At 39.3% G+C, this 27862-nt stretch overlaps 1 protein-coding gene across 1 annotated transcript in view; it reads right to left on the minus strand.

Annotated features, from left to right (window-relative positions):
* Nucleotides 1–27862, minus strand: part of plxna2 (plexin A2) — a 344169-nt gene that overhangs the window by 135316 nt on the left and 180991 nt on the right. The window contains exon 5 of the mRNA XM_063016157.1: nt 7736–7836. Coding sequence (XP_062872227.1) covers nt 7736–7836 — 101 coding nt within the window. The remainder of the gene's footprint in view (nt 1–7735; nt 7837–27862) is intronic.

Genomic DNA, 27862 nt, shown 5'->3' on the forward strand with positions numbered 1-27862 from the left:
TAGTGTTGCTGTGATTAGTCTGACTTTGTTATGGGCGTTAATCAGCAATTAGAAGGTTGATAAATCCTATTCTGCATGACCGCTCCAGGACTGACAGTTTATTTAAACGTCGTTCGGAAGGTGACGCACGGTATTGCTTTAGTGTGCCTAAACGACAGGTATATGAATTTGATTTCGGACTTTCTCTCTGCCTCTCCGGCTCATAACGTCGGCCCGAAGGCGCAGGTGAAACGGCCTCACTTTTACACATCCCAGCTGTCAGCGCTGTGTATCTACACCGCAGTGTAGGATCAATAGAGCTCCATCAAGAAGCACGGGTTGGTGGGTGTAGATTTCATGTTTCATTTTAGCCAGGAGATGATATTTCGGTAGTCGAGGTGATTGAAGAAGAATAAACACGAGAAAGAAAGCTTGCTATGTGGGGTGGGGTGGGTATTAATAATCCAGAGAATAGAGTATGGAAGAGAAAATACAAAGGAGTGTTTGCCCAGAGCACAGATCAAAGGCTGGTACCCACTGTGATGATCGCCTCATCTTTGGATATCCCGCGACGACCATGCAAACAAGATGCCAGTTCAGAACTGGACGCACTCTCATCCCACACACTCATTCTTGGTGCCAATAATACCACTTTGCCAACTTATAAATACCAATTTTGACAATTTTATCCACAAAAAAATAAGTGAACAGCAATGGAATCTCAACAAACAAGCAATGTTCAGCATTAAAATCTCACTGACGTCCAAATTAATCACATTTCTGCCCTACAAACCCACCCAATAAATGATTACTATAATTTATTGTGCATCCACAAGCAGGTAGGCCAAAACATACTGCTTAATTGGTTCTAAATTGCCTCCGAAAGCCACAAAGGAGCAAAAGCTGTTTGTCAGGAGCTTTGTGGATTGGGTGTCAATGGCCAGGCAGTCTCAGACAAGCAAAGATTCACCAGGAGCAAGTCCAAGCATTGACTAGAGTGCTGTAAATCACATTGGCGTTGGACTCTGGAGCAGTGTAAATGTGTTCTCACAGATACTAAGACAGATTTTTAGGTAATATATAGCAGGAGCATAAGACGATCCATGAGCAAAATCCATGCCGGTTCAAGACCCACCCTTGCAGATTCACCACTGTAAAGCCCCATATAGAAAGCATCTGCTAAATGCCGCTTTGGGATAAGTTGGAATGCAGACACGACTGGAATGCCAGACCTGATCACCCTACATTGCTTGATCTAACCAATGCACTGTGTTAGTGTGTGTTGTACTGGTAAGAATTGATCAGACACAGCAGCGCTGCTGAAGCTTTTAAATACCGTGTCCACGCACTGTCCACTCTATCAGACACTCCTACCTAGTTGGTCCACCTTGTAGATGTAAAGTCAGAGACGATCGCTCATCTATTGCTGATGTTTGAGTTGGTCATCTTCGAGACCTTCATCAGTGGTTACAGGACGCTGCCCACAGGGCGCTGTTGTCTTGATATTTTTGGTTGGTGGATTATTCTCAGTCCAGCAGTGACAGTGAGGTGTTTAAAAAACTCCATCAGCGCTGCTGTGACTGATCCACTCATACCAGCACAACACACACTAACACACCACCACCATGTCAGTGTCACTGCAGTGCTGAGAATGATCTAATACCTGACCACTGAAAAACAGGGTAAAAGGGGGCTAACAAAGCATGCAGAGAAACAGATGGACTACAGTCAGTAATTGTAGAACTACAAAGTGCTTCTATATGGTAAGTGGAGCTGATAAAATGGACAGTGAGTGTATATATATATAAGTCCAAGCAAGCAGCTTTCCTTTCTGTGTCTTTTTCTTTAGAGTAACTCAGAAAGGAACGCCGATGCCCTCTGACCATGCTGAAGGTCAGTCAATCCGATCAGAAGGATTAGTCTCCTTCATTTTTGAGTGGGACATTAATCCAGCCCAATCTCCCACCAACCTTTTTTCCCGGTCTCTATTTCTCTGCAAGCTGTGAATGGCCTGCGTGAGAAGCACCGGGAGAGAAACTCCTTTGAGCTGGAGCTTCAGGAAGGAGCGTGGGCATAACGTGCAGCGTGGTTGAAGCGGGCTTTTATCCACAGCCGTGCGCCTCGAGTGTGCTCGAGACAAAAAAAGTGTTTGCGAGCGCAATCTAAACGCAGGTCGCTTTTGTCTGTTACCGACACGCTGAAATCAGACTCGTTTCTCTGGCCGTCACCTTCGGCTTGGCTCTCTCTTCTTCTGCTTTTTTTTCCCCGCTCGTCAGGCGGCAGCTGGCGGTAATTACAGGGGCCGTCGACGAATCGCGCCGTTCTGAGACGAGGAGGGGGGACCTGACCGCTTGCTTCGGTTCGCTCGGGCTGGATCATGCTAATACGCTGCCATGTAGCTAATTACGAGGGCTAGCACAACACTAGAGCTGACTAGAGCGCGGGTATTGAGGAACGAATAGAAAAAGAGAAAGACCCATTCATGGCATCGAAGGTGCGAGTGCGTGGAGGGTCATCTATCACTAGGTCTGACTTTTTTTTCTTCTTTCGGTCATTTCTAGAGGGAGCGACACTTTTGGGGAGGTTAGAAATAAGCAAACATGAGCAGGGAGTAGGGTCGAGGAGACAGCTTGAGAAAGGGAAGGCTAATTTTATCACCACAGCATGGATCGTGGAACATGAACCTGGTGCGGACACATCAGGGGCTGAGGGAGCCATGTCAACCAGAGAAGCGAGAAACAGTACAGAAAAATAGGGATACAATGTAACACAGCTACAATATAGAGCCAAAAATATGTGGACATCCCTTTTAATGACCAGATTTAAGTGTTTCAAAGGCATCTATGACAAATGGGACTTCATTAATTCATTTATTACCTGTTTTACCACTCAAAGTGGGTAAAACTTACTGGGCCAGAGGTAAAAACACCCCAGAGAGGTCGCCAGTCCATCACAGGGCACACACACTCAAACCTAGGGGCAATTTTAGCATCTCCAATTAACCTGACTGCATGTCTTTGGACTGTTAGTGAAACATTTAAACTCCACACAGAAAGGACCACTTAATTTGGGAATCGAACTCAGGACCTTCTTTTTGTGAAGCCACCATGCAACAAACGGGGCTTTAGAAATTCAGAAAGACCCTTTCCAATTTTACCACATTTGTGTACGAAGTAGACTCGATTAAGACATTAAAAGTTTTAAATGTGGGGGCGCTCTGCATTCGTTTTGAAAGAGAGAGACCCTATCTGGCTTAATCCCACCCCTATCTGAACAACAGGCCAAACGTTGTTCATGTGGCTGCTCAGCCCAGCCGGCAGGCAGAGCCGAGACTCGATACGATGTATTCGAGATCCCAGCTCTGGTTCCAGCGTGTGTTTTTACCGCTGAGCCACCTGAGCGGCCATAACTACTATTTTTAACAGAAATGCTACTAGTACCACTGATATTCACTAACACTACTAGTACACTTACCATCACTACTACTGTTTCTATCAAAACTACTATTATTTACACTATTACTACTAGTACTACCGTTAGTTCTACTATTACTGTCTACTACAAATGTAACTACTAATACAACCACTTTTTTAACATGAGATGCCAGAGTCTCAGCTCTGCTACCGGTCGGTTGTGCGCCTGCAGCAAACAAAATCGGCCACTAAGTCTAAGGGGGCGGGGTCTTTCACTCTGTATAAGGAGCCTGGTTAGCAGCTCGAGGTGCCTGTACAGAAGTGGAGATCAGTGCATGACTCTCCGTGTTGGGAAACTGGCCTAACGTGCGAATCCACCAAAGTATGGGGGAGTTACAAGGGGTCGTGGAGTACACACGTCAGAGGTAGCATGTGTCTGGCAAACATGGGTAAAAAAAACATAATTTGCACAATTATGCTTTTTAAATTGCCAACAACTAAATAACTGACCAAATATGCAGCGTATTGGCTTCTTAAACAAAACAGTACAGTTCATTTAAAGAGTTCACTGTTCCAAACAATTCCATGCTGAATTCCATACCGTGTTTCCTTTCCAGCCATTAATCCAGATGTGTGCATGTGTATGCATAGGTTTAATTCCATCTTCCATCACAGACCCTTTAACAGGTGTATTTTGCCGTAACGGTGGACCCGAATCACTTAATCATCGATGTATTTTCTAATGAAAAGAGACTTCTACAGTTAAAATGAGAGGTGTTTAAACACATAGAGGCTAGCAGCACCTGTTCCGGCATGCTGATGAGGCACATTGAATTACCTTGCACTCGAGCTGTTATTTGACCCCTTCTTGCCGCAAGGGCCATGCAAATTACTTTAAGTGCACTTTTCACAGAGCTGCCACTGTCAGAAAAAAAATGCTTGCAGTCTGAGCTGGCGGCGTTATTAGGGGAAAATCTGTCAGTGTTGCATGGTGGGAAGAGGAGAAATGATCCAGGAACCATCATACAAACAGTATTAACAATACATGCAATGATATCAGGTGCAAATGATTACAAGTACGTACAAAAACAAAAGCTGATCTGTAACTATGTAGTTTCACACACATACCACTAGGTGACAGTAATGGTCCCTATGCTTTGTGGATGGAGTTTTAGGGGGTTTTAGTCCAGGGGTTTTTATCCTGTTTTTGAGTAACATATTCAGCCCGTAATTGCTAATACTACTACTACTACTAAAATTACTATTACTATCTACCATAAATACAAATTACTAATACTGCTACTATCACTAATACTGATTCTACAAAAAACTACTGCTGCTGCTGCAACTACTACTATTACTGCTACTACTTCTAAAATTACTATTTACGACAAATACAACCACTATTACTAACACTACTAGTACCACTAAAACTGATTCTACCAAAACTACTACTGCAGCTGCAATATCTACTATTACCACTACCACTGCTACTAAGACTACTTCAGAAATACTACTAGTACCACTAATATTCTACTATTACTACTACCACTGATCATATAACTATTTCTACCACCACTAACAATAATACTAATACTACTACTACCACTAATACTACTAGTACCACTAATATTTTACTATTATTACTACCACTGATCATATAACTATTTCTACCATCACTAACAATAATACTAATATCCATACCACCACTAATACTACTAGTACCACTAATATTCTACTATTATTACTACCACTGATCATATAACTATTTCTACCACCACTAACAATAATACTAATACTACTAGTATCACTAATATTCTACTATTACTACTACCACTGATCATATAACTATTTCTACCACCGCTAACAATAATACTAATACTACTGGTATCACTAATATTCTACTATTACTACTACCACTGATCATATAACTATTTCAACCACCACTAACAATAATACTAATACTCCTACCACCACTAATACTACTAGTACCACTAATATTCTACTATTATTACTACCACTGATCATATAACTATTTCTACCACCACTAACAATAATAATAATACTCCTACCACCACTACTAACAATACTACTAGTACCACTAATATTCTACTATTACTACTACCACTGATCATATAACTATTTCTACCACCACTAACAATAATAATAATACTCCTACCACCACTACTAACAATAAAACTGATTCTACCAAAACCACCACTAATGCTGCTGCTGCTGCAATTTCTACTATTACCACAACCACTGCTACTAGGACTACTTTTATTTACACTATTACTACTGCTACTGCAACTACTACCACACATAACTACTAATACAACCATTATTACTAATACTACTAGTACCACTAAACTTATTCTACCAAAACTACTACTGCTGCTGCTGCAGCTGGTGCAATTTCTACTATTACCACAATCACTGCTACTAAGACTACTTCTACCATCACTAACACTACTACTGATACCCCTAGTACCACTAAAGCTGATTCTACCAAAGCTACTGCTGCTGGTGGTGGTGCAATTTCTACTATTACCACAATCACTGCCACTCAGACTTCTACCATCACTGACACTACTACTGATACTCCTACCACCACTTCCTACCAATACTATACTATTACTACTACTACTACTATTACTTTCTATTACTATCTACAACAAATGTAAATATTAATACAACCACTATTTTATTTACTACTAGTACCACTAATACTGTTTCTACCATAACTAATACTACTGCTGCAATTTATACTATTCCCACTACCACTTCTACTGATACTCCTACCACCAACAATACAGTTTCTACCAGAAATATTATTTATACTATCACTGCTGATGCTGCAACAACTAGTATTACTATCTATGACATATATAACTACTAATACAACTACTACTACTAATACTACTAGTACCACTAAAACTGATTCTACCAAAAGTACTACTACTACTGCTGCAATTTCTACCATTAGCTACTAGGACTACTTTTACCATTACTAACACTACCACTGATACTCCTACCACCACCTTCTACCAGTACTATACTATTACTAATACTACTATTACATTTACTTTTACTATATATATGACAAATATAATTACTAATACAACCACTATAACTAATACTACTAATGCTCTTACCACCACTACTGCTGTTTCTACCAAAACTACCATTATTTATACTACTACTACTATTAACAATCAATATAAATATTAATACAACCACTATTACTAATACTACTGATAGTACTAATGGTCTTACCACCACTACTACTGTTTCTACCAAAACTACCATTATTTGTACTACTACTACTTACAACCAATATAAATATTAATACAACCACTATTTAAAAAAAATGCCAGTATCACTGATATTGTTTCTATAATAACTACTACTACTGCTACTAAGACTACTTCTACCATCACCAACACTTCTACTGATACTCCTACCACCACTACTACTGTTTTAAACCAAAACTACTATTATTTATACTATTACTACAGCTGCAGCTGCTACTATTACTTTTACTATTACTATATATGACAAATATACCTACAAATGCAACCACTATTACATTTACATTTACATTTACATTTTCAGCATTTAGCCGACGCTTTTATCCAAAGCGACTTTCACAATGAGCAATTGAGAGTTAAGGGCCTTGCTCAGGGACCCAACAGTGGCAACTTGGTGGTGGCGGGGCTTGAACCGGCAACCTTCTGTTTACTAGTCCAGTACCTTAACCACTGAGCTATCACTGGCCCTATTACTAACACCACCAGTGTACCTGACCTACTGCTGCTAAAATTTCCACTACTAATACATCAAAACCATGAACAGCATAACAGTCAAAATAGCTTTTGCTGAATGATCCACAGGCAGTCCTTAAATACCTTGGCATTCATCCTGCAATGAGCTTTAGCTGTGGATCATTAGCATTACCAACCAATCATAATGAAGGGGCGTCGACTTGCTACTATAAACAAAACCACCCCAAACATGCACATACACAGAAATGCTGGATCTGTGACATTAATCTGCGCTAGATTATAATTGTTATTATTATAACTAGGATAATAACAGGGACTGTTTAGTTAAAAACTGGAGTCTTGGCATCCCTAATTATGATTATTATGAATACAATTATTGCTTAGATATCTACAGATTTTTGCTTTTGTGGTTGATGTCCATAGCTCGTGCATCTATAGTTTGATCAGTTGACCAGTCAAATGGATTGAAAATAAATAAATAAATAAAATAATTTAAGTGTTCCTTCTGCATGGTGTAAACTAAGTCCACAAAGATTGTTGTATAGACGAAGCACTTACATGTTGTGAAGCACACACCAGCCGCAATGCGGGTCTCCGGAGCTCAGACATTCACTACATGTCCCGTACTGCTCGCATGACACAATGGGTACCCGGGTCACCTGTAGAGATCAGACAGAAGTTGTTAGCACCTACCTACAAATGCACAATGTCGAGCACTGTGTTTTTTATCAGATCCGGACTGATTTTCAGATCATACGCGCGGCGCAGCCTTTCTGTGTCATTGGCTTTCATTGACTCCACACTGAGCCGAGAGAAAGCTTTTCATTATTGCTCTGACCCGACGGCGGGGGTTCAAAAGATGTTAATTGGCTCCAGTGGAAAGTAGATAATAGTCCGATAGCAGGACTATTGATTTCCATCATCTCAGGAGAGCAGAGGCAGCAGGAAAACACCACAACATGCGTTTTATTCATAACAGATAACACCACGGTGGTCAAACGCTAATGTAACGGGCTGGGTTATGTGTGAAACGGGTGAACAATCAGGATATTAATGGGTATGTGGCGGTGTTTGCATCGGTTTGGGTTGGATGACGGGTGTGTGGCAGGAGCAACTGGTGCACTGTACGTGTGTGTATGTGTGTGTTAAAGCTTATCTGGGAGATTAAAACCAGTGTGTGCAGCTGTGGAGCCGTTGCTTTTGTACAGTGAGCTATTGTGCAGTGTAGTGCATCTGTGCAGTTAGGTAGGATTTTCTACCCCCCCCCCCCCCCCCCCCCCCCCCCTCTTCCCACACACCCCATGCGCACACACACGCACGCACACACACACGGCCGCAATGAATACCACCAGCCTCTAATCTTTCCGCACTTTGGAGTGTGTCTGTGATCATTTGTGCCCATTCAGCCAAACATCATTTGTGAATTGAGACACTGACATTGCATAAGAAAGTCTGGCTCACTATCAACATTCCAAGTAGGGTTGAGGTCAGGGCCCTGTTCCTCCCATCCAAACTGGAAAATCTATAACGTCTATAAAGACCTTGCTTTCTGCCACAAACAATAAGCCTTGCAAACAATAGCCACAAACTCAAACGCTTATAATGGATTTTGTGAAATAGATTTTTATACAATGGTCAGGAACACCTGCCTTCAAGACAAAGCGCAGGAGGATATTCCACTAGCACACCAGCGCCGAGATTCTGAACTCCTCGGTTCAAAACCCGATATTGCCACCGGTCAAAGGGCGCCATTTAGCGGACATAATTGGCAGTGCCTGCAGCAGACACGTTTCTGCTAGGGCGGGATGACCGGACTATGTGGGTGGGGACCCCGATTAGCAGATAGAGAGGCACCTGTGCAGAGTGCATAAGTGAAAAAGGGTTCCGCTAAGGGCTGAAGAGGTGTGAGCAGCGATATACCCACCTCGACTGCAATCAGGGATCCCCCAGCAGCAGAAGACAAATTGATTACGCTAAACTGGGAGTTTGTTTGTTTATTATTAGGATTTTAACGTCATGTTTTACACTTTGGTTACATTAATGACAGGAAACGGTAGTTACTCATTACACAAGGTTAATTAGTTCACAAGGTTATATTGAACACAGTCTTGGACAATTGTGGATCTCCAATTTACCTCACTTGCACGTCTTTGGACTGTGGGAGGAAACCTATGCGGACACGGGGAGAACATGCAAACCACACAGAAAGGACCCGGGAGAAACTGGAAGAAAATGCATAAATAAAATATATGAAAAAAGAAACACCTGTGTTCAATAATCAGGAGGGGTGTCCACAAACTTTCGGCCATAGAGTGTATTGACTGAACATTTAAAATCCAAAAACACTGTCCACAATCATTCATTTATTCATTTATTGTCTATTGTAACACCGCTTTATCCTATTTAGGGTCAAGATGGGTACAGTTCACCAGGCTAAAGGTAAGAAACAATCCGAACAGGTCGCCAGTCCATCAAAGAGCAAACACACACACACACACACATTCACATCTCACATTCGTATCTCCAACTAACCTGACTGCACGTCTTTGGATTGTAGGAGGATACCAGAGCACCCAGACAAAACCCACACAAACACAGGGAGAACACGCAAACTCCACATAGAAAGGACCCGGTCCGCTCCACTTGGGAATCAAACCCTGGACCTTCTTGCTGTGAGGCGACACTGCTACCCACTGAGCAACTGTGCCACAGGTCCAAAATTAACTATATTATATTTAGTCATATAAACACACCTGACATACTGCTTGAGTAAATCAGTTATTATTCATTGGCCTTAATTTTATGTACACTATCAATATTTTATTATTACAAAGCACTAGATGGAAACCACATAAATAAAGATTTATTCTTTATTCTGGCACATTTTGCTCAGTCAAACAGGCTGACTGGCTTCGAATATGCCAACGTTTTACTTCAAATCAATACAGAAATGTCACAGAAATGCAAATGCAAAGCAATAAATATTTAATAATATTTACACCAAGCTAAATGTAAAATTCATGCTGATATTTAATTGTAACGGCCCATCTGACCTATAGAGCGACAGAGGACACAGACTGCAGGGTCATGCTCACTTGCCATGCCATTGGGTCACAGATGATTGTTATTTTCACCACTGGTGCATGAGCGATATGCTGGGCTGCGTTATGCTCAGCTGTTTCTTCCAGCGGTTCTTAAGGGAGTGTAAAATGTACGCCTTCGTTTATTGTATAGTCACCGCCAGGTTATGGGCGCATTGACATTAGAGCTGCTGCTTTGCTCAGTGGTGCAGTACAATGTCATCAAAGTGCCAATATGAGACGAATCTGCATTTGAGATGAATCTGCATTTGTGTGGAATAAACATCAAATTCACTCTGAAAGCGTCCACATGTATTAGCTGGATTTCCCTCCTGTTTCACTTTTAAACTTCTGTTATAGCTCGAGGTGCTGAGAAATTGTGAGAGTCAGCTTTTCTAAGAGTCTAAAATGCTTATTGTTAAAAAAAAAACCTTAATGTGGTGTAATGTGTTAAATGAACAACACAGGAACACAAAACTTCTCGTAATAATTAATGGTCATGGTGATTAATGGTCGCTTTTACCGTATCATATCAAACAGTTTGTCTCATTGAAGGAGCTTTAAAAAGGTCGTGAGCACAACACTGCAACAGTGCACGGTGCACGTTGCTTAGGGCTCGCCACACTCCATAGGAAATGAGGGCACAGCTGGCGCAAAAGCGGTTCTGCCACTTCTCATGTGAATGCGCCCTTATTGGTGGGTTTCCTTGAGAGGCTGTATAGCCATTACTGGTGGATTGAGTAGCTGGTATTGGTGCCAGCTCTATTCTTTGCATCTTTTCTTAGTAGACAGGTGTTTCGCAGGGGGCTTATGAGAGATACCCCTGTGGGGCGAGCACATAACTACCGGCCTCTTCTGGGTAAGGATGTTAAGTGTGATACTAGCCAAAAAGTGTAGGTTTATAAAAATAGCTCATCTTTATTTGGTGACATGATGTACACACTGTTCCTTATCATGTGATCTCATAAATATGCAAACACACACACACACACACACACACACAGGACAAGCAGCAGGCTGCAGATATTGTTTTGTGTCCTGCACTGACCCACGATTCCCCCCCAAACCAGCCTGCACGTGCATCCCTATGCTCAGCATCTTGAGGAGGCGTTGTCTTGACAACCAGGCTACAGGACCACTTTTACTCTTTCATTCTACTGTATTTGTTTATGTCAGCTCATTGTGCCATATTTCTGGTCCGAAAAGAGGAATAGCACACAAACACACACACACACACACACACACACACACACACACACACACACACACACACACCCAAGGGCAATTTTAGTATCTCTAATTAACCTGACTACATGTCTTTGGACTGTGGGAGGAAGCTGGAGCACCCAGAGAAAACCCATGCAGACACAGGGACCACTCAACCTGGGAATAGAACCCAGGACTTTCTTACTGTGTTTGTTTATGTCAGCTCATTGTGCCATATTTCTAGTCTGAAAAGATGAATAGCACTAAACACACACACACACACACACACACACACACACACACACACACACACACACACACACACACACACACACACACACACACACACACCTACCTAAGGGTAATTTTAGTATCTCTAATTAACCTGACTGCATGTCTTTGGACTGTGGGGGGAAACCAGAGCACCCAGAGGAAATCCACACAGACACAGGGAGAACATGCAAACTCCACACAGAAATGAACCCAGACCGCTTAACCTGGGAATAGAACCCAGGACCTTCTTATCTCCTATTTTCCACAGTGCAGCTTTGTATGACCATGTGTTTGTATGACCATGTCAAAAGCTAGTAGGACGTCTGTGACAATAAACAGCACTTATTTGGGGTAAGCAAGACACTTAGTCCAGCTTGATGAAGTCCCCCACTCACACACACACACACACACACACAGTTTATATTCACATACGGTGTCACTCAGCACCACTTATAAAAGCCGACTGCGGGTGATGCCGGCTTTCATTCGTCTTTCTCTCTGTGCCCCAGGACAAACAGGTGGTCCAAAGTAATGAGTCCATCACAGCTAGCAACTGCTAGCAAACAAGCACACCAGGGGCCACATCTCACAAAGCAAAAAAAAAAAATGACCGGTGGCTCTCCGCATCTCACAACACACCACCACCCGACGTTCCAACGACAGAAGACAGACCAGCTTGCAACCAGATGACATTCTGGCATCGCCTGCGTTCGCTGGTGTAGTGTTTGGGACCGTGCCTTGTGGGCAGTGTGAATGGACACTGCTGATAAGCGTGACTGAGTTTGTCTGAATGCTCCAGGGGTGTGAATATTAGCACAGGCTAACTCTGAATGAGCCAGATGTATGGATATGTTAGCAGCTGATAAAGAATATGGGATAGAGACAGCTGACAGGCAGAGACTTAACACTTTAGCAGGTGTGTGTATATGTGTGTGTGTGTGTGTGGGGGGGGGGGGGGGGGGGGGGTAAGTATGTGGACCGGAGTTTGGAGTAAAACAGAGCAGCTGTTGCCCATCATTTAGACCACATGCCACAGTCACTCACCTGACACAGTGAAGCCTGTTCTACTACCAACAGCCACCTATTTGAACACACTAGAGCATTAGCAATGCTTACTAGAAATACAGTATTATTACTATTATTATTATTATTATTACTATTATTATCATAATTATTATTACTATTATTATTATTATTATTATTATTATTATTATTTATTATTACTATTATTATTATTATTATTATTAATACTATTATTTTTAGTATTACTATTATTATTATTGTTATTATTATTATTATTATTATTATTATTATTACTATTACTATTATTATTTTATTATTATTATTATTATTATTATTGTGAACTTATTCTTGTTTAATATAAATTCTGGTGCATTGATTATCTTTTACTCTTCTTTTCTTTTTTTTAATACACGAGAACAAAATTGTACTATGTGGGTGTTAATAGCTGTCGATATATTTACACTTGGACTTTTTATTTATTTATTTATTCATTTATTTATAATCTGTTAAGTCAAAAAGCAATATAGGAAGATACCAGCTAAAAAAAAATCCATTCCATCCAAATTTAATTCAGTTTTGATATCACCATTTTGTTTTGTTTTTCCTACTAGAATTTACTAATATCCCAGACACCACATTGTCTCTATAACTGCATGTGATCTATCTATCATGTAAAGGAAATTATTCATATTTTTTTATTTGCTGATTAAGTTTTCAATGGATCTGAGGATGCCTGAAATAAAGGATTTAAATAAATAAATAAATAAATAAATCTACTTACAGAAGCTGTACTATGTAAATGCTCTCATTTTTCCTTTTTTTGGAGGGTGGGGGTGGGGGGTGGAACAGAAGGAAAAAAAAAACATATAAAAAAGCCTGTGGAGTGGTGCTGAGCTGGAAATGGATGGGAGAGCAGGCTGATGGTGCTGGAAGCTACTAATAGACATTAGAAATAGATGTGCACATTAACTTGATGCTCCCAGACCCCCTGGCTGAGAAATGAGGAGTAATGTACCATTAGAAAGAGAGAGAGAAAGAGAGGAAGACAAGAACTGAGTAAAAATAATGTAAAACTACTAGCCAAAGGTATGTGGACACCTATAAAACATACATCACAATAATATGTACTGTAATATCTGATGACTGCTGGAATTTACTTCCTTTTAGGCGCTAATGCTGCCATAAGGATGGTTTTGCAGCCAGCATTCTAATTTATTCCAAATATGCTGGATGAGGTTGATTCCTGATTATTCCATTATGCCTCCTCCAGTAATGTGGGCATGTAGTCCAAGGTTCAAGTGACCCACATTTTGTCCATGATTTTTACCATGACCCAGGCAACACAAACAATGCATCAAAATGGAATATACTTAACTAATGAAAATGTAGCAATCTGGTCCCACTGTGGTTCACAAGATGTAACGTAAAGCCTCCACAAGGGGCGTACATGTACAAGTTAATTTTGTGTCTAAGCACCTGTTTATTTAATTATTATTATTATTATTTTTATTTTATTTATTTTTTTATTATTGTTATTATTGTTATTATTATTGTCATCATTATTATTATCATCATTCATCATAATAGTTATAATAATCATTATCATTATTGTTATTATTATTATTATTATTATTGTTGTTATTATTATTGTTGTTATTATTATTATTATTATTATTTGATTATTATTATTATTGTTGTTGTTATTATTGTTGTTGTTATTATTATTTGATTATTATTATTATTATTATTACTGTTATTATTAATTACTATTATTATTATTATTTATCATTGTCATTATTATTATTAATAATATAGTTTTCATTATTATTATTATTATTATTATTATCATTATTATTATCATCATTATTATTATTATCATTATTATTATTATTTTTGATTTGTTATTATTATTATTATTAGTAGTAGTAGTAGTAGTAGTAGTAGAAGTAGTAGTAGTATTATTATTATTATGCGAAAAACCCTGATCTAGTTTACAGTCCTGCAAGCTTATGTAGATGAGCTGATGCACTAGGCAGCTTTAACAGGGCACAAATCTGCTTGAATGACTTAATGGAAACAGGGCATGACATGCTAGTGCCACATTTATTAAGCTCTTAGTGTGACCCATTCATCTGCCAATGACTGTCTACATAAAGTGCACAGCTGTATGATAAACTGTATGCATCTGTAAGCAATAGATGTGTTTAAAACAGAAAAACCCACTTATTAGTAGGGGTGTCCACATATTTTGGTCATGCAGTGTAAGCGTAAAAAACACAACGTCCCGATGGTGGTAAATAAGAAAGCGAGACTCCTTTTGGGCGACAGTTTAGCCCGTGCCAATCTATCCAGATGTGTACGGCGACTGGAACTCACTACCATAAAACAAGAAGCAATGAAAAACCTCGGTTACCATAGCAACCCTTCCAGCCTCTGACCGCTCCCGCCTTCTTTCGGAGGGAGTGATAAACAGCTGGCACCACTGGGATAGACCACCGTAACACACACGCTCACGCACACGCGCGCACACTCGCATTCATTTTTAATGAGATGCAGTGAGCCCTGCATTAACAGCTATGGGAGTTATCGATCATCTTCCTTTCCAACACACAGACTACTACTTCTAATATACCCACACACATGTAGAAATCATCTCGCTGACACGCTGGGTCATAGCCAGTCCTGAAAATAAATCAGTCATTCGAAACAAAAAAGCAGGGAATGGCTTTGGGGGTGGCCTTAATGCTTGCATCCTATAATGCACACTTTATATAAAATAAATGCATTCATAATGCTCTCTCTCTCTCTCTCTCTCTCTCTCTCTCACACACACACACACACACACACACACACACACACACACACACACACACACACACACACACACACACACACACACACACACACACACACACACACACACACACACACACACACACACACACACTAACTTTTCTAGACGGGAAAATTCAGCTGGGACAAGCCTGTGCTCGGCTAAGCTGTTGGCAGCATGAAAGTGACCCCTTCTTCATTCTGTTTTGGCCTCTTGGTGACACAGTGACAGACATACGGCTCAGGGGGATGCAGATTAATCTGGCTTTTTAACTCCCCAGGTGAAAAAGCAGGGACAAAACACACACAGACACACACACATATACACACTGCCATGCCTCAGGCCTATGCACACTTCCACACAAGCGCACACACTTTTCCAAGAGCCCTTTCACTTTTCTCCACTACTACTAGTCAATCAGTGATGGAAAGTTCTTTTAAACGGTTCATCTTAATAAATCCAACATGTCTGATTCACTTGATTCAATTGATTCTTTTAATTTTCCTAACACAGACACAGCACTTTTTTAAACAAACCAAATTTGATCAGCCAGCATACACAATTTGTGTAATTAAAATAATCAGGGGGTTAGTATGTGATGCCCTTTGATCATTTACCATCTTGTTTAGGGTGTATTTCTTCCTTGCTTCATCGTTTTATGTGGACCAGCTGCAACCCTGACCAGCATGAAGCAGTTTAGTGAAAATCAGTACAAATCTAATTGAATTTAAAAATAATTCTAACTGAAGATAATCAAGCATCAAATGTGAAACATTATCTTTGTAGTGTACATTATTTATTTACGTGTTTTTTCTTTTATTTATTTATCCATTTACTTACTTCTTTATTTATGTATTTAGATTATATTTTAATTATTTTTTTTTCTTTTATTTATTTACTTATTGTATGTATTTGCTTGTTTTTTTATTTTTTTTATTTATCGATTTATTATCAATTTAATATATACTTACTTATTTGTGTATTTTGATTGTTTTATTGTAACAAAAGTTTTATTGTAATTAATTAATTAACTATTTTTTTCTTTTATTTAGTTATTTACTTATTTGTTCATTTTTTTATTTTATTTATTTATCAATTTATTTACTTATTTATGTATTTTATTGTTATATTTAAATTAATTTATTATTTTTCTTTTAATTATTTATTTATATATTATTTATTTATTTATTTATTTTGCTTGCTTTTAGGTTTTTAAGTCAAAATGAACAGGATACAATTTAGTTTGAAGATAAACAAGCATTAAATATGAATTATTCAATTTGTACCTTATTTTTTATTTTATTTTTTTTGCTTTACTTGTATCTATTTATTAACTTATTTATTTATGCATTTATTATTTTTTCTTTTATTTATTTATTTATCTATTTATTTACTTATTTATTTATGTATTTTAATTGTTACATTTGAATTAATTAATTTAAGAATTAATTATTTGTCATTTATCTATTTACTTATTATTATTATTTACATTTACATTTACATTTTCAGCATTTAGCAGAGGCTTTTATCCAAAGCGACTTACACAATGGGTTAAGGGCCTTGCTCAGGGACCCAACAGTGGCAACTTGGTGGTGGCGGGGCTTGAACCGGCAACCTTCTGCTTACTAGTCCAGTACCTTAACCACTGAGCTATCACTGGCTATTATTAATAATAATAATAATCATTATCATCATCATTATTATTATTATTATTAATTTATGTCATGTATTTATTTATTTTCATTCAAGTCAAAATAAACAGAACCCAGTTTGCCCAGCACCACCAATAAGCATTATGTTTGATTCACAGAGTTACCCTAATGTGTAAACCAATCTGGATTGATTTCTCTGGCTTTTCATTTATCCTATCCTTTATCCTGTTTAGGGTTAATGGATTCTGAGCCAGACAAAAACACTGGGTGCTAAATGGGAATACACACTAGATAGGGTTGCAATTTATTGCAGGGCAACACACACTTACTCTAACAAGGGCCATACAGTATTGGGAGGTGGGGGGAAACCAGAGTTCCTAAGGGAAAGCCATTTAGACACAGTTAGAACATGCAAAATCCATCTGAGGATTAAACGTTGGCCACCACTTTGCGGTCTACCCTATTATGAGAAGGCTTTTTACAACATTTTGAAGTGTGTCTGTAGGAATTTGTGTCCATGAAGTAAGAGCATCTGTGAGGTCAGGCATTCATGCTGGACAAACAGGCAATTGATGTTCTGATTTCAGTAGCGTTGAGGTCTGATATTTTGTGCAAACCATCAAAGTTCCTTCACAACAAACTTGTTAAACCGTGTCTTTAATAACCTCGTCTTCTGCACAGGGGCACAGTCAGACTGTGCACAGTCAGAAACTGGCCTTCCTTAAACTGTCGCCATTAAGTTAAAAGTATAAAATACATTTTATGTTAATAATTTTATACATCTGTTAGTGAGGAGTGTAGCAGAAACACCTCAGTTATTAGGAGGGGTGTCTACATACTTCTGGCCATATAGTATGTGTGGGGGGGATGGCCGAGGCCCTACAATGGATTGACGTCCTATCCGGGGTGTGTTAGTGCATTATGCCTAATGTTAATGAGGAAACTGGACACACTATGACCCTGACCAAGATAAAGTGGTAGTAAAAATATGTGATATATTTAAATGATTTGGGAAGTGCTACAAACACTTCGATTCATCAGCCGATTCATCGGAAAGAATCAGTTTCAAGGAACAGTTTGTTTATGAATCAAACATCGTTACAGCCTACTTCACATCAAAAGGTCTGCAAGTGTGTCTGTGTGTGTACTTGTCTGTATGTGAATAAGTGGTGTGTGTGTGTGTGTGTGTGTGTGTGTGTGTGTGTGCGTGCAATAAAAACTCAATCAAATGATGCTTGATTGCAGAAGGAAGTCTCACAGCAGGACTACAGAGCGCTGCAGGCAGATGAGAGACAGAGACCGACGGTGAAAGAAATATCAGAGCATGAAAGTAGAGGGTGGAGTGTAACATGCGTATAGACGAGCTGTGCAAATGAGATGATCATTTTTACTTCATGATTTCATTACTGAGGACAGACGGAGGGATATCCAGGCAAATTAATGGTTAGATTGGGATGGGATGGGAGGGACGCTGGTACCTTTCTCATTACAACACATGAAAAACACTTTGCATTTATCACAGACATGTCAGAAGCAGTCCAATGGTATATATAACTAACATAACATTATAACCACCTCCTTGTTTCTACACTCACTGTCCATTTTATCAGCTCCACTTTCCATATAAAAGCACTTTGAAGTTCTACAATTACGGACCGTAGTCCATTTATTTTTAGCCTGCTTCCACCCTGTTCACACACAGGATCACAACAGAGCATGTATTATTTAGGTGGTGGATGATCTCAGCACTGTGTTAGTGTGTGTTGTGCTGGTATGAGTGGATAAGACACAGCAGCACTGCTGGAGTTTTTAAATACCGTGTCCACTCACTGTCCACTCTTTTAGACAGTCCTACTTAGTTGGTTCATCTTGTAGATGTAAAGTCAGAGACAATCGCTCATCTATTGCTGCTGTTTGAGTTGGTCATCAGTGGTCACAGGATGCTGCCCATGGGGAGCTGTTGGCTAAACATATTTTTGGTTGGTGGACTATTCTCTGTCCAGCAGTGACAGTGAGGTGTTTAAAAACTCAATCAGTGCTGCTGTGTCTCATCCACTCATACCAGCACAACACACACTAACACACCACCACCATGTCAGTGTCACTGCAGTGCTGAGAATGATCCACCACCTAAATAATATCTGCTCTGTGGTGGTCCTGTGGGGGTCCTGACCATTAAAGAACAGCATGAAAGGGGGCTTACAAAGCATGCAGAGAAAGAAATGGACTACAGTCAGTAATTGTAGAACTACAAATTCTCCTATATGGTAAGTGGAGCTGATAAAATGGACAGTGTGTGTAAAAACAAGTTATGGCTGATCGGTGCATACTGTAATTATATTTTTGTAATTAGAATAAGCTGTATAACCACTATATGTATGTATGCATAACCAGAATATGTATGCATTTATTGCATTGGTCATTATGGGAAATGCAGGTTGCATTTTCTTATAAGACCATATTGTAATAATTCAAAACCAGTTCCTTCCCTTCCGTTTTCTTCCCTCCTTCCTGCCTCCCTTCCTCCTCCCTTTCCTGTTATAGTTTAAAATCAATTAAACTGTTGAATAAAGCATTGATGCATAAACTGTTAAAATATGGAGGACTAATTAGTTATATGCCTAAAAAAAATCCAGTAACTTCATATTGTTTCCATAGTTCCCTATTTAGCGAGAACAAGCAATTGTGCTGTACTTTATATAGTGCAAAAAAATGGACATCTGGTGTACATTGGAAGTCACTAGAACAGTTTATTCCCACAGGCCATCTCCCTCCTAAACAAATAAATAAATGACTGACAATACAGACTTGAGCGTGACAATATTCACCTGCTGCCAATTGACTAAATATTGTAGTACTCATCCTACATGCTGTGCACTTTACTGTTATTTTTGTAAATATAGGGGCCATCCCCAAACTGTTCCCACAAAGCTGGGAGCATTAAATTGTCCAAAATCTCTTGGTATGCTGAAGCATTAAGTGTTCCCTTCACTGGAACTAAGGAGCCAAGCCCAAATCCTGACACTTGGCACAATGCAGTCAGATAAGTACCGTTCTCCTGGCAACCGCCAAACCCAGACTCGTCCATCGGATTGCCAGACGGAAAAGCATGATTTGTAACTCCAGAGAACACGTCTCTACTGCTCTAGAATCCAGTGGCGGCGTGCTTTACACAACCGCATCCGACACTTTGCATTGCGCTTGGTGATGTAAGGCTTGGATGCAGCTGCTCGGCCAAGGAAACCCATTCCATGAAGCTCTCTACACACTGTTCTTGAGCTAATCTGAAGGCCACATGAAGTTTGGAGGTCTGTAGCGATTGACTCTGCAGAAAGTTGGCGACCTCTGCGCACTATGTGCCTCAGCATTCGCTGACCCGCTCTGTCATTTTACGTGGCCTAACACGTCGCGGCTGAGTTGCTGTCATTCCCAATCGCTTCCACTTTGTTATAATACCACTGAAAGTTGACTGTGGAATATTTAGTAGCGAGCAAATTTCACGACTGGACTTGTTGCACAGGTAGCATCCTATCACGGTACCACACTGGAATTCACTGAGCTCCTGAGAGCGACCCATTCTTTCACTAATGTTTGTAGAAGCAGTCTGCATGCCTAGGTGCTTGGTTTTATACACCTGTGGCCATGGAAGTGATTGGAACACCTGAATTCAATGATTTGGATGGGTGAGTGAATACTTTTGACAATATAGTGTACATTGGTCACTGAATACTGTACATACACACATGCACACGTCCATACATTTTCTATATATTGCTTGTATATAGTCTTATAGTTTGTATATATTTGTGTTAAATGTTTAATGTGTACATTGCTTGTATACTGTATTTATACTAGAGAGATACCATCAGCCGGAACCAAATTCCATGTGTGTATCCACATACTTTGCCAATAAAACTATGTGTACTGTTTGTGGCTGATTTTAACTGTGACTTTTTAATACAATTCAAATGTTCGGTCATCAGTCTTTTATTTTATTTTTATTTTTATTTTTTATTTTTATTTATTTTTCTATTCAGATTTACAGCAATATGACCAAACATGGTTAGAAATTTTTGCCTCATGCCCAGGATTTTGGTTGGAGAGATCCTATGATACAGCTAGAGCAGGAATTCCAAGTTTCCACATACTAACTGTTTCTCAATGTTGTTACCATTTGTAATGAAAATAAAATCATACATAGGCATTAACCTGGCATGATTTCCTATGCCATTCTCACAACAGTCTTCTTCTGGGGCCCCTGTGGTGAGCTGTTCATGTCCCATTAACACTGTTTGTAGGTTTAAACATGCAAACATAGCTCATCTAAAACATTATGGCATCCCGCTGCCAGGAGGTCTTTTCATGCCATAAAAAGCCAAAAAAGGCCCCTAGTTCAAGCTTGGTGAAAAGAAGGTATCCGGAAGCTCACGGCTCAACGTGATGTCATGAAGAAAATGCAGGATGGGCCTCACCGTGGAGCTAAATTATGGTGCTCCTAGCCTTGGGTCATAACGCTCACAATGCCAGGTCATTTGAATAAACCTCATTGTTATGCTTCATGGCTATAGCCTTTATCTCACATACAGACATGCGGACTGCTGGAGTTGATGAATGACTCACAGGACGGAGTCAAATCACAAAGCCTGTTCTGCTGAATCGATTTCAGTATGAAGTCACATGAAAGAGGTTCATTGTGGAGCTCGATCTCTGGTCCTATTGTTCACAATCTGACTATGGATGTTCATTAGCCTTATGATAAATGGCCTCTCTGCTGTGTTTGTAAGCAAAGCATTTATTCACACCCAGGTGGGAGGATAAAAAAAGCCCACTCGATTGTTTCATTATATGGAATTTTTCTTACCTCACAGCAAGACTTTAATTACGACTGTGGCTTAAACCATTAGTAAGGGTTCACTAGAGGCATGCTAGGTTCTGGAGTGAGGAACTTATTATACAAAACCTACAATAATTGTCCGAGGGCATTTGTTATTACTTCTATTTACGCTTATGAAATTAAAATGTGTAAAGTGTGCTGTATTAGTGTAATAATCCTCTTTTAAAGACACCTGACTTTAAATAAAAGCATGCTTTGTTAGCTGCCTTTCATGCTGTTCTTCAATGGTCAGGACTCTCCCAGGACCACTACAGAGTAGGTATTATTTGGGTGCTGGTTTGAGTGGATCAGACACAGCAGCACTGCTGGAGTTTTAAAACACCTCACTGTCACTGCTGGACTGACAATAGTCCACCAACCAAAAATATCCAGCCAACAGTGCCCCAAAGGCAGCGTCCTGTGACCACTGATGAAGGTCTAGAAGATGACCAACTCAAACAGCAGCAATAGATGAGCGATCATCTCCGACTTTACATCTACAAGGTGGACCAACTAGGTAGGAGTGTCTAATAGAGTGGACAGTGAGTGGACACGGTATTTAAAAAATCCAGCAGCGCTGCTGTGTCTGATCCACTCATACCAGCACAACACACACTAACACACCACCACCATGTCAGTGTCACTGCAGTGCTGAGAATCATCCACCAGCTAAATAATACCTGCTCTGTGGTGGTCCCGTGGGGGTCCTGACCATTGAAGAACCGGGTGAAAGCAGGCTAAAAAAGTATGTAGAGAAACAGATGGACTACAGTCAGTAATTGTAGAACTACAAAGTGCTCCTATATGGTAAGTGAAGCTGATAAAATGGTCAGTGAGTGTAGAAACAAGGAGGTGGTTTTAATGTTATGACTAATAGAGCCACTGTAGAAAAACTGGTAGTGGGCTGTGGTAAATTATGGTAGTGGGCTACCATAATTTACCACTGCGCCACCCGGAAATCATTTTATGGAACATTTCTAGCTTTATGCTAGTGGTCTCTTTCAAAGTTCCGATCCACAATCATTGGGTCTGTCTGTAAACCTAGTAACCTGCCTTGCTGCATACTGCCTACCTAGGCAGCTGCCTAAGTAGAGATGATTTCAATAAGACATCAAATAAGTAAGGCAGGTTATGTGGACGCACTACTTAGACAGCAATTACGTCACCACAGCTTTTACTTACTAAGCTAACACAGTTAGCCTCAGACCATTCAAAGCAATGAGCTGAGATGGCACAACCCACAAGCATGCCAAGCCTGAATTTGGCACCTTAGTAGGCAGCATTTTAGAGTATCTAGGAATTCAAACAGCCTTCCTCTCGGAAGCGAGTTGGATGATGTAATATGCTGTTTATGTAGAGAGCTCACTAGGTTTTCAGACCAAAGGGTCAAAGTTCCAATCCACATTCACTAAATGGTTTAATGAGTATAAAAAACATGTAAATTATCAGCATGGTTTACTAGATCGCACTTTAATTAAAGACATGGAAGATGTATCATTGACCGATATATCATCTGTGGAGAGTCTTGAACCCACCAGCATCATAAAAACACCAGCTGTTGTTTATACATACATATTGTTTAAGGGTGTTCTACACTCAAGCTGATGGCTTTTGGTGGTCCACACCATATACAGTAAAATGAAATGCATGCTGGTTTATTTTTTATTGGTTATGGACTTCTATGGAAGAGAATTCTGCTTGTCCAGTATTTATCAGAACAATTGCTGCCCTTTAACTTAACACACAAGACAGGGCGCACAGAATTCCAAAGAAACCTTACTGGGTTCTAAAGAGCTAAAAGGAGGAGAGGTAAAACCAGACAGAGAAGAGAGAATTGACAGAGGATAGGTAGCTGAAAAATGCAGCCAGTCAATTGAGAGAGCGGTGTATTAATTATGCATGGACTAGACTGGTTGGAAAGCAAAAAAGAAAAAAAAAAGGTTAAAGCAGAGAGGTGGGAGCTGGGTACTTCTAAAGCACTATGTGTGTGAGAAGAGCCAATAGTGGAATAGAGTATTACAGTATCAATCCTAACTGACAGATTGATTTTTACAATTTAAAACAATACAATAGTAAGAATACACTGGAGAGCACCTATCCCCACTCCCGCCCTCAGACACAGTCAGGTCTGTGTAGACATCTAGCCAGCCAAGCATTTAGTACCGTTTTAGATCATTATATATCTGGGCTTAAGACTTCTTTAAATCTTAGCTGTTTGTATAAATAAGAACCATTTTTTTAAATTCGAACCAGATGAGCTGTAGTATTGCATTAAGCTGGAAAAAAGCTGCAAGCTCCATTCACTATAGGAGTGGCATTCTGCAAACTCTACACCAAGAACACATCATGCAGTGCTGAAGAAGATAGAATATCCACAATGCTTCCAGTACTGGTTGGCTATTATTGTTTGTTAACTGTGAAGCATGGTGAAGGAAGCATCCAAGTTTAAAGCTCATATGTTGGATCAGGCCCTAAATAGCTTAAAAAAACTTTCAGGAAACAAATAATTTAAAATAATATTAAAAAGTTTACAGAAGAATGTCAGAGTCGTGGTCAATCACCTGGAGTTTAATGGAAATTGTAACGGAATAATAAGCCAAAATAAAAAAAAGAGATAATGTGTCATCTATCCCTCTTGTAAAAATAGGTAGATCTGTAAAGGTTGTTTTTTATTATTAATTTTATTTAACTAATAATTGTATTTATTTATTTGTATGTATTTATTTATTTCATGTATTTATTCATGTAATTTTATTTATTTATTTATTTAATTTAATAATTAATTTTATTTATTTAATAAATTTTTTGTGTATTTATTTATTTTATGTATAAATGTATTCATGTAATGTTATTTTTTTATGTATTTATTTATTTTATATATTAAATAATTTATGTAAAATGTATGTAATTTTATCTATTTATATATTTATTTATGTAATTGTATTTATGTATGTATTTATTTTATGTATTTATTTATTTCTCATTTTATTTATTTATTTAATTAATTAATTTTATTTATTTATGAATTTATTTTAATTTAAATTTTATTAATTTTATTTTATTTTATTTTATTATTTTATTTTTTTCAGGTTACGTTATATGGTCTAAGGTATTTGGACACCTGAGCTTGTTGGATATCTGGATTCATCCTGAAGATGTTTATTGGGGTTGAGGTTGCAGACCTCCACACCAAACCCAAGTCTTGTCTTTATGGACCTCGATTGGTGCACAGTGGTACAGTCATGAAGGAACAGAACAGGCCCTTCCCCAAAACTGTTGCCTTAAAGTTGAAAGCCTATGATTTGTTTTATATAATATATTTCATACACCTGTTGGTAACTGCTATGGCTGAAACAGCAATAGCTACTTAATAATTAAGGGGTTAATAATTGAGGGGTGTTTAGATAATTTTGACTATATAGTAAATTCCCCAACTGGGACTGTTTACCAGTTAAGGCTAAATGTGTTTGTCTATCATTAAAAAAAAGAAAATAAAAGATTTAATGAGTAATTAATGAAGAAACTCATTACAAGGGATGCATTTGCATATTTTGCAACTATTCATGACCAAAAATGTAAATATGACCACAGTAAAAAACAGCTGGTAGGCTGCTGGGATGTTCCTCAGGGAACCAGCACATAAAGCCAATCTTGTCTGTCTGTCAGTCAGTCTGTCAATTAATCTCCAGTATCTTTTTTCCCAGTGATCCTTGGGAGCATACGTGTACATTTTTCACTCTCAGCGTGAGGGTGAGGAGTTTTCATTTGACGCAGGACTCACAATGCTACTGTCAAGATAAGCTAACTGATGAGGCTGTTTATTCAATTATGTTAACAGCCCAGTTTGATATGCTGCATGCTTAAAACTAGGACAAAAAAAAACAACATATTATTATTAAGTCTCAGGACCAGATGCTTGTCTGTTAGAGATGGGAATTGGGCAAGGGCTTAGCAGCAGCTCAATCAAGTCCCAGAGCAAAAGTCAGTTGGTCTCTAAGCTAATAATGTAGTCGACATTGACAGCAGGCAATACCTCAGCCTGGGCGCTAGGAGTTAATAATGCAGCCATGCCGAGCAACAGGCTGATGTCCTTCTATCTCTTACTTCTGCTCTCACAGATAGCAAAGATCTGTAGGGTAGACAGCAGGGGGCTTATTGATTTAAACTCAGCAGCAAGACAGAGGGTCGCTCTGATCCTTTTGTTGATTGGGAGCCCATTTGATTAGGTCTGTGCCTTGAATTTGTGAGAATGGAGTGTTTATCTGCTTCAGTGTCTGCACGTCTTCAGGTTATATACACAAGTTCATCTAAGTAGTGTATAATAGGCATAACATTATGACCACCTTCCTAATATTGTGTTGGTCCCCCTATTGCTGCCCCATACACCAACAAACTGTGATGCACTGTGTATTCTGACACCTTTCTTTCAGAACCAGCATTAACTTCTTCAGCAATTTGAGCTACAGTAACTCGTCCGTTGGATCGGACCACACGGGCCAGCCTTCGCTCCCTACGTGCATCACTGAGTCTTGGCTGCCCATGACCCTGTCGCCGGTTTACAACTGTTTCTTCCTTGGGCCACTTTTGATAGATACTGACCACCAAGAGCTGCAGTTTTGAAGATGCTCTGACCCAGTCGTCTAGCCATCACAATTTGGACTTGTCAAACTCGCTCAAATCCTTACGCTTGCCAATTTTTCCTGCTTCTAACACATCAACTTTGAGGATACAATGTTCACTTGCTGCCTAATACATCCCACCCACTAACAGGTGCTGTGATGAAGAGATAATCAGTGTTATTCACTTTACCTGTCAGTGGTCATAATGCTATGCCTGGTCGGTGTACTTTTAATGTCATAATGATAAAATCCTAATAAACACACATCTCAAATGATGGGGTTGCCAGCACAGTACTGGTACAGACTCTTTTGTGCTTTTTGTGGGGTTTTTTTGGCAAGGTTTAAGAAAGTGGGCGAATAGGTGGGGCCACGATGAGGCTCAGGTGCCAGAGTCTGGTACCACAGACTAACATGCCCATCCAAGTAGGAAGCCGAGTATAGTTAGACCTTGGAAAAAACCCAATTTACAAGAAGCACATTGACACCTGGAAGTGCAGCTGATGCTTGATACTTTTCACGATACGATTCACTCCAGTGATCTCAGGGTTTCCTTATTATTGTCTCACAGGGATAGAAATACAGTTTTCCCTACAGTTATAGCTTGAGCTTAGAGGGAGTTTTTCTACATGTGAAAGGAAATGAAAAGAGAGTTTAATCATCTAAGTCTGGTTTTAATAATAATGATAATAATAATAATACATCAGGAAAATGCACAAGTAATGAACCTGTTAACAAATGTCTTTGTCTTGAAAGACTAAGGTTACTTACCACATAGAAGTACTTTGTAGTTCTACAATTACTGACTGTAGTCCATCTGTTTCTCTGCATGCTTTGTAAGCCCCCTTTCATGCTGTTCTTCAATGGTCCCCACAGGACCACTACAGAGCAGGTATTATTTGGGTGGTGGATCATTCTCAGTGGTGTGTTAGTGTGTGTTGTGCTGGTATGAGTGGATCAGACACAGCAGTGCTGATAGAGTTTTTAAACACCTCTCTGTCCCTGCTGGACTGAGAATAGTCCCCCAACCAAAAATATCCAGCCAACAGCGCCCCGTGGGCAGCGTCTTGTGACCACTGATGAAGGTCTAGAAGATGACCAACCTAAACAGCGCAATAGATGAGCGATC

Source organism: Trichomycterus rosablanca, chromosome 19 (assembly GCF_030014385.1).
Source record: "Trichomycterus rosablanca isolate fTriRos1 chromosome 19, fTriRos1.hap1, whole genome shotgun sequence".
NCBI classification, from domain to species: Eukaryota; Metazoa; Chordata; class Actinopteri; order Siluriformes; family Trichomycteridae; genus Trichomycterus; species Trichomycterus rosablanca.